Source organism: Strongylocentrotus purpuratus, unplaced genomic scaffold (genome assembly GCF_000002235.5).
Source record: "Strongylocentrotus purpuratus isolate Spur 01 unplaced genomic scaffold, Spur_5.0 spur5_scaffold_6, whole genome shotgun sequence".
Classification (NCBI taxonomy): Eukaryota; Metazoa; Echinodermata; class Echinoidea; order Camarodonta; family Strongylocentrotidae; genus Strongylocentrotus; species Strongylocentrotus purpuratus.
This window is the reverse complement of record NW_022145612.1, coordinates 60,502,642-60,512,925: the sequence shown is the minus strand read 5'-3', so window position 1 is coordinate 60,512,925 and position 10,284 is coordinate 60,502,642. Positions and strand designations below refer to the sequence as shown.

At 37.5% G+C, this 10,284-nt stretch overlaps 1 protein-coding gene across 1 annotated transcript; it reads left to right on the top strand.

Annotated features, from left to right (window-relative positions):
* The first annotated feature begins 2,198 nt into the window (after positions 1 to 2,198).
* On the top strand, positions 2,199 to 5,095 carry LOC100893266. The gene is made up of 2 exons (XM_003727142.3): positions 2,199 to 2,488; positions 3,650 to 5,095. The coding sequence occupies exon 2, from the start codon at positions 3,911 to 3,913 to the stop codon at positions 4,622 to 4,624; it is 714 nt and encodes a 237-aa protein (XP_003727190.1). The 5' UTR covers positions 2,199 to 2,488; positions 3,650 to 3,910; the 3' UTR covers positions 4,625 to 5,095.
* Positions 5,096 to 10,284: the final 5,189 nt, after the last annotated feature.

The window sequence follows — 10,284 nt, the reverse complement described above, 5'->3', positions numbered from 1 at the left end:
ATACTTGACCCAAATAATGTTTGATACTAAAACACCGAACAATGGGCCTCAAATTCAATAACAGTGAAATTCATACCAGCTTGGGACTCATATATCTAGGTCGTGGACGTTCCGTGAAGAAGAGCTAATGAACAAATACAGTTCGATCAAAGGTTCATTGAGATTAGTTTGATATGATGGGAGAGAGAACAAAAAACGGAAAAGCATGTCTGACATTGATGAATCATGAGTAAATAGATGACTCCACAGTTTTTACGATTTAGAATATTGTTATCTCTTCGTATAACTCATACAGTTAAATATACATATTTACCTCTATAAATTTAATAGGTCAAGCCTGTACCCCCTCCCCCCGATATATCTTGCAGAAATGGTTCGTAAGAAAGGGGTTCCATGTAACACAATTAAGTGCCCCTCATGCCCCTCAATATAGTAGACACTGAGTATCCCGTTGCATTATGCTGGGGGGGGGCATTTAAAAAAAAATTCGAAGAGAAAGGTCAACGAAAAGGAATTACAGATAGGGTCTAGAGGGGTCAAGAGAGTCATACAGTGAACTATTATGAAATAAAATGCATTTTTCAAAGTTTAAACAAATCCAATTCCTAGCCATCCACGTAGGTCTAGACCATGTAGTAAGAAATATGTTAAATTTGGGTACAGTTAGGGTCATACATTATCACGATTACGATTGTAAATTGGGATGATAATAATATTTGTTAAGTGTTAACCCAAGCATGGACGTCTGTTGCATGCATATCATGCGTAAATATGTCCAATCGCTTCATATATATTTGCGAACAAGCCAAATATGGGGAAAAGGGAGAAAAATTCGTTTTGTTTACAGTCGTTGCTACTCAATAATTGTGAACTGTATATTACGCCTGTTGGATTCTCCGAAGCTGTTTCCAATTTCGCTATTCTTTTTCTTCACCAACTCTTAGCCTCTTGTTGTCTATTTCGCCTCGAGAAGTCCTTTTGAGCCAACATGTTGCATCTTGGGACTTGTATTGCTTCCTCAAAAGAAGAAACGTTATTCAGTCACAATGAATAAGCTGCCCCTTTACTGTCTTCCTTTTATGTTGAATGGTCATTAGGTATAACTGGCCTCAATCTCGCTCGGGAAGTAACTTTGTCACAACAAAACCACCCATGGCAACGACCTGTAAAATACAATTTAATTTGATTTCTATGTTTGTTTTGATCCTTTTCCAGACACGCATTTTAACCCCAAACCATTTGTTATTGAAATGTGTCCGTGCGTCACCGGTCATCAATCTAACAAGGGTCCTCATATTATTGTGACGTAAAACCATTATGTGTGCCAGGAGAGTCTCACCTCCCTGGTAACACGGATCGAGTTGCGGCGCAGAATTTCATTACATTTACGGAAAGCCGTCTGTTTAGCAACTTCGGCCTCTATTATGACGCTTATTACTATTATTTGATGTTTATGCCGGCAGAGTAATATTGAAATAAACATGAACGTGTTTGTCCAGCTCTCCCCCTCCATCCCTCCCTCACTCCCTCTCCCTCTCCCCCTCCCCTCTCTCTCTTTCACTCTCTCTCTCTCTCTCTCTCTCTCTATCTGTCTCTCTCTCTTTCTCTCTATCTACATCAGATTCTATACTTTTTCTATAATCATCTATCTATCTAATCTCTCGCCGTCGACTCCTGTAACATACTTCTTTTCTATATCTCATCATCTGTCGGGGGTGGGGGCGGGGGGGGGGGACGTGGTGAGGGGCGCGGGAGTGTGTCATCTAGTCTATATGGAAAATACTAAATCAATACTAAATCAAAAGCAGATGTAGATCGAACTTTTATTTATGTTGACGTCACTCTCTCTCTCTCTCTCTCTCTCTCTCTCCCTCTCTCTCTACGCTAGAAACCTATATTATCCTTTTGACCTATTAATATAATCCTTTGATCACACTGTTTTTATTAAATAGGTCAGGGTACGATCAATTGGTTTTATCGACACCTCTCTTCATTTTCTCCCTTTATATTCCCCCTCTTCATGCCACTAGTCATAAAATCGATCCGTATGGACCTCACTTTCGATCAAAATCCATATTATTTCTCTGTCGCGCAAGCTCTCATGCAGCCTGCCCGCACCTCTCAGCTACATATAGAAGGCCAGATTGCAACGGGAGAAAGGGGGGATAGAACAAATAATGATCTATTCTTCCGGTAATCTCATTGATAATAGAAGTACCTTCAGCGCTTCGAGGAGGTATTATTATGAAACGAGTGGCAGATAGAAGAGGCTCCTTCATCTGTTACCTCATCTGTAGTACCTCTTCATTATTTCATTGCGGCGAGCCGAATCGTCGGCGACGGAGCATGAATATTTTAGCCGGTTCTCGTGTGGATAGACATAGAGTATGATGTTCCACAGGATCAGTAATGGTTTTACGGTATATAGATCAACGACTTCGATGGAATATATATTTGTCTTTCCGATTGATATCAGCTACAACTTCATGTAAGTAAACTATACGAAATATTTTGCAATACACCTTTCGAATTTCGTGTTGATATCATTTCTTTGTTGTTTATACTCGGATCCTTCCTTGAAAATCATCGTGGAAATTCAATGTCACCAATACGAACATTAGTTAGCACACGTCCTTTAGTTTTGTTTTTACGATAGTAGCACTATAATAAATTATATATTATTTAGATGTCTGTGTCAGTACATAACGCAAAAGTTTCCATTATAAATATAATCAGCAAGAGAGATGCTGTATAATGACCAGTCTGCAATAAAGTTAGAACGAATTCTGGAGCTGTAGATCTGTAACTTTTTCGTGTGAATGCGTCTTGATATATTTCATTATGCCTTTTAACCCTTAAAACGCTCATGGGACCTTATTCAATTTTATTTCTATCCTAACAATCTCATATACCTTATGATATTTGCTGGCAATATTTTTCGGCAAATACGTTGTCCGATCGCCATCTTATTTAATGTTCGATGGGGACATTCTGGCATTATGTGTTCACAACTTTGAATATCAAATTATACTGAAACATTAATCACTTTAGAAATGCATTATGACGCTGAAATGACTTGCTGCATGTTTATACCGTCACACTAACATTGCCCATCCCATAACGAGAAATATATATCCTAGAATAGTAGAAGGGGAGCCTTGGACTCGGAACTGCCTTCATGATGAAGTTGAAGGGCCCGTGTGATATAGACATAATTCAAGTGGTATCTTTTGTTTAATGTTTATGTTTTGGGGGCGTACACCGATTCAATTCCATGCTGGATACGCCGGTGATATAAAACACAAACTCTTTTGGCACAAAAATTACTTGCGGAACGGATATTCAAAGTGAGGGGGTGGGGTGGGGGAGCAAAGGCAGTAGTCTAGACAATTGGTGGCGACTGCGTCACCTGAGCAATTTAGGGCTCTTGAATGAATAGCAACCTTATACTCAAACCAACATCAACACAATTGTTATGATAACAATGTAGATGAAATAGGAGCATCAGCTTTCTTTATGATTTATCTTAGCTTTGATGATGTATGTATTATGTATGTAATTGTGATTTACACTTTATTTGAATAAATTACATGTTTCAGCAGCAGCAAGACTAGTTACAACAGTTTTATTTTGTATTTTTTCCTTGTAGGTTGTCCCAGCTTCTGGATTGAACAGCTCTCAGGCTTGAAGTATCTTTAGTCCATCCCTCACAGGGAATATTAACATGGGTTGCCCGACGGAGTATCAGACAAAACATTGCTAATGGCTAGTAAAATCAAAGTCTACCACAACAGAATGATTTAATGGAGTTTCATCCAAAGCACTCTCAAGGAAACCCTTGCCCATATTTTGATTGGCATATTGCTAGAGACAGGATCTCTTTGGATGGCATAATCAAAGTTTAGTTTTCATGATGCAACGTCAACACACGACAGAGTCAGTTGCGAGACACGGAAAACCTTCCAGAAAGAAAGGACTTGGTTTCGATAAACTATGCATTGACGACACCATTGACGAAGGCTACTCATCCGGCAACCCACCACCCTTTACAACTCAGTATCCGAAATTGGATGCAAGTTCGGATCCAGATGCGGCAACACAACTAGAATCGAAGATGAGCAAACAGAAAGTAATAAACAATAATTGGACATCTGGGAACCGGGATCACAAGAATAACTCCAAATTGGTGGAAGAAAACCTGCGTGCACCAGAGGAACCACTTTCCAGGCCAAAAATGCTTCAGCGGAGTGAAAGTCGGACTTTTGTCTTCATCTATGACGAAGAAGAGAAAAAAAGCAAGGCAGTCGCAGCTCCGGATAACCTCAACGTCGACGTACCGGTTCTGTTGCAGTACAATCTGACGGAGGAAGCCATCGAGAAGTGCCTTGAGAAACCGCAACTCGGGAATAGCCCGACCGAAGACAACGGCGAAACGGAAGACAACATGAACATTCCTGCGGTTGCAGCCGACAAGGCGCTTGCTTTGGGCGGGAAATTTTGTCCGCCAACCGAACGTCTGCTCCGAAGCAGGGAGAAGGATGAGTTGAAGAACAAGGGCATGCATGTGGTTAAGTGGTTAGTGAATCTAGATCACTTCATTGAGGAACCCCTTACAGACTCATGAAATCAGATCACCGAATCAACTTGACTTACATATTTCTTTTACTATATACTTCACCACTTCCTATCTTCCTGTTTTGTTTTGTTTTGTTGTTGTTGTCTTTTCGTTTCGTTTCAAGGATTAGAAAAATGAGCATGAATTTTGGTTTGCTAAATTCATCCTTACAAAACTTCGATTACCAAAGTGACAAAGCCCATCTGTAAAAAAAGTATTCCTTTCATAAATTAAGATGAAACATTCCTTGCTTTGATTTTTGTTTTCATAAAAACAATTCTCTTTCTCAAAAAGAAGGAGTTTGTCGATTTTTGTATTTTTTCATATGTTCTATAATATATGCATGCTGGTAATGCAGGACGAAAATTCTTAGATGCCTTTTTGTTAGTGTTCCGTACAAGTAATAAAATGTCCTTTCATTGATTATAAAATAAGGAACGATTCTCTTTCTCAAAAAGAAGGAGTTTGTCGATTTTTGAATTTTTTTCATATCTTGTATATTATATGCATGCTGGTAATGCATATTAATTTTCATGTTAGAGAATTGGACAATAAAGGGTTGTCATAAAGCTGTCGGAAAATCGAGAGAGAAAGAGAGACAAAAAAACAACAAGAAAAGACAACTAAGGAAGAAAAGAAAAATGATATAAATGATGAACTCTTTTCTTTGTTTATTGGTCATTTTTCAGCTCTTTCCCGATTCAACATGTTCTATAGTGACGCCCTGATGAGATGATTAATTAGTTTGAATTGATATGAAATTCATATCTTTATATCTTTTATTCGCCATGGATTCCTTATCTTATAAGTTAAATAGATTTGCCAAGATTTTAGTTTCTGTTTTGTCGACACTTCTTACTATAAGGCAGAATCTTTACATGCGGGCTCATTTGTTTGTAAGTGTAAGTGAATGAAATAAAGAAAGATTTAGAATGAATCAAATTTCTATTATTTTGTTCTATTAAAAACTTTGCTAATCAAATATGATATTTTAAAAAGTATTTTATTACTACAGTAATAAACTTGTGAATCCAATAAAGTTCAAAATGCGTTTTGCCAAAATTTGAAATTGTTCTTATTCATAAATTTAAAAAATATATATATTTAGGTAAATGGATGATGTCTAAATTAAGGTAAATATAAATGAAATGGCTAGTAATTTTATTGTCATTCTTTTTATTCACTTTAATATGATTTTGTGATCGTATCATATTTGTAGCCTTTTTGTATTTTTGGACGTGTGAAGAATGAAATATAAAAGAATAACTCTCAACAACTTCGAATGTAAAGTGTTTTAAATATTGATAATTTCGTTATATCTCTTCCTTTCTTGAGATTACGTAGAAAATAATATATTAAAAGAAGATATAGATATGAATTCAAATGCGACATGGGTGTATAGCGCTGTCATTACTTTTATACTCTCGTATATACTTCTATATCGATATCAATAAGAATATTTTCATTTCCAATCATCTCGAAGTGTATTTTGATACAAAATATGATGAATGATGTATTTAATCTCATTTTTATAGAAATGTAAACAAAGAATTAGAACATGAGGAGCATGTGTACTTTTACAAAAAGAGAAGACAAGTCGTAGAGAGATGTTAAAATGGAAATTATTAAAATGGACGTTGAAAATGCTTGAGAAGAGTGCCAGAGAGAACGGAAGAAATAGTAATAGAATCGGAAGTAGGGGAGAGAGACAATGAGAGGCAGAGAGGTGGAGGGGAGTAAGAGAAACAGAGAAGGTTTGGGAGAAAAGAGAGAGAGAGAGAGAAAGAGAGAGAGAGAAAGAGAGATAGTGAGAGAGAAAGAGAGACAGAGAGATAAAGAGAGACAGAGAGAGAGAGAGAGAGAGAAAGAGAGGGAGGGGAAGGGAGAGGTTATTAACTGATGGTAAATGAAATGTCAATGTTGGTGAAAGATGTTGGTTTGAATTTGGTCTTACAACAAATCTATTTCTTTAGCCTTTTTAAGGCTCTAATCCATATAGGTCTTGGTATTAAACAATTTTTTTTTCATGGAGACTGTTGATTAGGAATTAATAATTATGGACAGTAAGTTCAAGCTTTCAAGATGAGTGAATACGATGTACTCTGTCTGCAATATTCTTCTAGGCATATATACAAATTCTTTTAGTTATCTTTCCTTGTCTAAGGGCAGTATAAATGAAATATAGCAGCAGGACAAACTGCTCTTTTTTTACTGACGCAAGATCAAACACATCTACTTCTGTATATATGTCTTCATCTTTTTGTTAATATGGCCCCGCCCCTAAGCAGCCAAGGTCAAATTTGACCTCGTACTGACCCTTTGGTCTCACGTTCTGTTGTTATGTCTGTCTTCCTCTCACCGCTATCACCACTTCAACTCATGCCATACATACATTGCTTCACATGATGCTAAATAGATCAATAATCGAAATCCTTCAAAGTTTTATAAGACGACCCCCACCCATCTCCCCCCCCCCCATCCCCCTCCCTCTCGCTCTCTCTCTGTCTCTCTATCTCTGTCTCTCTCTCGCGCGCGCTCTCTCTCTCTCTCTCTCTCTCTCTCTGTCCCTCTCGCTCTTGCTCTCTCTGACCAAGGAGATACCTCTTTGGTCTGACACGATGCGCATTACTTTACAAAGGACCAAACCTATTACTGAGTAATAATCGATATCCTTCACACGGTGTAGACGACCCCACCCACCCCTCTCCCTTTCCTCTCTTCCACCCCCCTCTCTAGCTCTCTCTCTCTTTCTTTCTCTCTCTCTCTCTCTCTCTCTCTCCCTCTTACCTCTCCTCTCTCTCTCTCTCTCTCTCTCTCTGACACATGCGCATAACTTTACACGGGACAAAGCCTAAAACTAATCAATAATCGAAACTCCTCAGAGGCTTTTCGATTTTCCTTTCTTTCCCTTCTCTCTCTCTCTCTCTCTCTCTCTCTCTCTTTCTTTCTCTCTCTCTTTCTCTCCCTTTCTCGCTCTCTCTCATTCTATATAAATATATCTTTCTATCTCTCTCCCTCTTTATGTCTGTCTCTCTCCTTCTCTCTTTATCCTTTTATTTCTTTTTCCGTTCATAAGACTTCCTTCATTCCTATTGTGCGATAGATTTGCTGCGATATATTGTTAGATCACTTCTGATGAAGCCTATGAACTGATTATTAAAGCCGAACGTCATTATGCCTTGTTTCTATATCTCTTTTCTTTATGAATGATGATCAGTAAGGTCGTCTGGTCTAGACTAGAACACTAAAAGCAGATCTATCCTTGATACCTCGGGGGGGGGGGGGGGGGGGTACTGACATATTAAGACATACGGGGTTATGTGAGGATTGGGGGTATGATGCAACATTGGTAGCGAACGTATGGCAGTGGTGGTGGGTTGAATTTCACTTTTGTATCACATCCTGCGTTGTTCCTCGCCAAGAGTTGTTGGTAGTGATTGAAAGCGGTAATTCTTATGTCATCACAGGTAAACGAGACGGGGGCAAGGGCGGAGGGCTGAGGGTGCTGCAGTTCCCCTTTAAATCATGCGATATAATTATAGTAGGGGGAGGCAGAAAACACATTGTATTTGCTTTTGCAATACCTTCTCAAATTCATTGACATGATGTTGGATTCTCTAGGCCCCATCTAAAACCCCTCCCCCATCTAACACCCCCTGCCTCTCTCTCTCTCTCTCTCTCTCTCTCTCTCTCTCTCTCTCTCTCTCTCTCTCTCTCTCACTCTCTCTCTCTTTCTCCCTCCCTCTGTTATTCATTATCACTTTTCCTGATTTTATCCACCATAATATCGCATCCCGTCTCTTTTGCTTTCATTTTAATTTTGTATTTTCGGCGATTATAAGCCTTCGTACATAGTTTCATTTTTCTGACAATACTGTTAATTGCATCTTGGCCTATCATGACATGTTATTTGTAGTCATGTAGTCTTTGAATAAATATGTAAATTAATAAAAATAAAGGTATTGTGTTTTGTAGATCTGTGTTGAAACGACATATCTGTGTACAAATATACAAAACCACTTCACTTGAATTCGTGATATTATTTTAAATAAATAAACATTTTTCCCTTGTTAATATTTTGGGAAAAGGATAGTAACGTCAGCTTTAGCTCAAGTAAAAAAAGAATAGGCATTAGTTTTTTTTAATAATTTTGATCTGGTTGCGTTACCTAAGCATGCAAAGAATTGAATTTATCGAAAATGTTCTGATACACATTGTTTCATACTATAGAATTGACGTGGCAGCTCGCATGATTTGAAAACCAATTTAATAATTCGAGATATACCCACCGATTCTTCTCTTCCCGATCAACATGCAAGTCCATCAAACTCGACCGCAAAATCAAATTAACACACACCAGGTGCACATTCTTTTATATCAAAACACAGTAATTTCATTACATGGATATTATCTTTTATTCTTTAAACGATGATGGACATTAGCCTGAGGAAAAATATAAGATTAAAGTTAAAATTTGTGTCGCAACATCGATTTTGGTCGTAACCTTGTTGCGGTGTCCACCTGTCTTTAATGGGATATTAATCGTAGTCGCATCGTATCTACCTGGCGAAAGGATATAATGAAAGCTTAACAGGTGATTTGGGGGACTTTATTGAACGGTTTTCTTCATCGACTATCATAATACTGTCACGCAAAGACAGTTTACTATTCCTTCATTATTTATTAGGTGGGGTTATTTTTTAACCGGCCCAAGGGAGAGATGGGGTATTAAATAAGACAACCAAGCGGAAAAGAGAAGAAAAACTAAGAAAGAAATAAAAAATAGTATACATTAAAGATACAATGTCCCTTTTGCAGCCAACCTCAAATTCTGTAGAACTTTGCAGGAATTATGAATATGTCATGTATGTCCTATCTGTGAAATTTATAAGTTAGCAGTGTCCTCATATTCAAATTATGCAAGGAAACCCGTTTACTTGCTAGACTTCACTGTCAGACACTATTGAGTGACTGACTGGCTTTTTTCTTCTTTGGTAATAACATACATGAAAAGAGTTGTAAAGGGTACATGAGCATTTGTCTACATCAATAACCCACTTTTTGTGATGGCCAAGATTAAACTAATTGAATCTTTGCGCAGCATAAAACGTATGACCATTCAGTACAGTTGTCTGAAAATCAAGACTATTACTTTTGGGCTCTATAGCCCTAAAGTCGATTTGACAACTAATAGTTGTTATTTTCCCACTTGAAGACATTTTCAAGCCCCACCTTTTTTAGGGAAGTTCTAAATTAGTATTATCTTTCAAATGCAGTTGGAATTTAACTTTTTCATTTTTTTGGCCTGCAAATGGGACATAGTACCTTTAAGCTTTTGTATAATCAAGTAACTCAACCTCATATTACATGTATATATTTTGCCCCGTGTTTGGTAAACTGATGAAAATAAGACCCGACCAGATTTTTTAAACAGAAAATTACCAAACGTTTATCCCTCATAGGACCACAAAGACTGTAATGTACAAGGGCGTACGTTGAAGTCAAGCTTTTTTTTTTTATATAGTGTGGGCGGTGAGTCTTATTGGTTTTTTAATTTGTATTAAAAAAGATATTGTTTGCATTATGTATTGAATGAATCTGTTGTTACTTTTTACACTTCAACTGTAATTTAGGTTTTGCTTAAGTGATGTAAGGCATTATATTGTGAA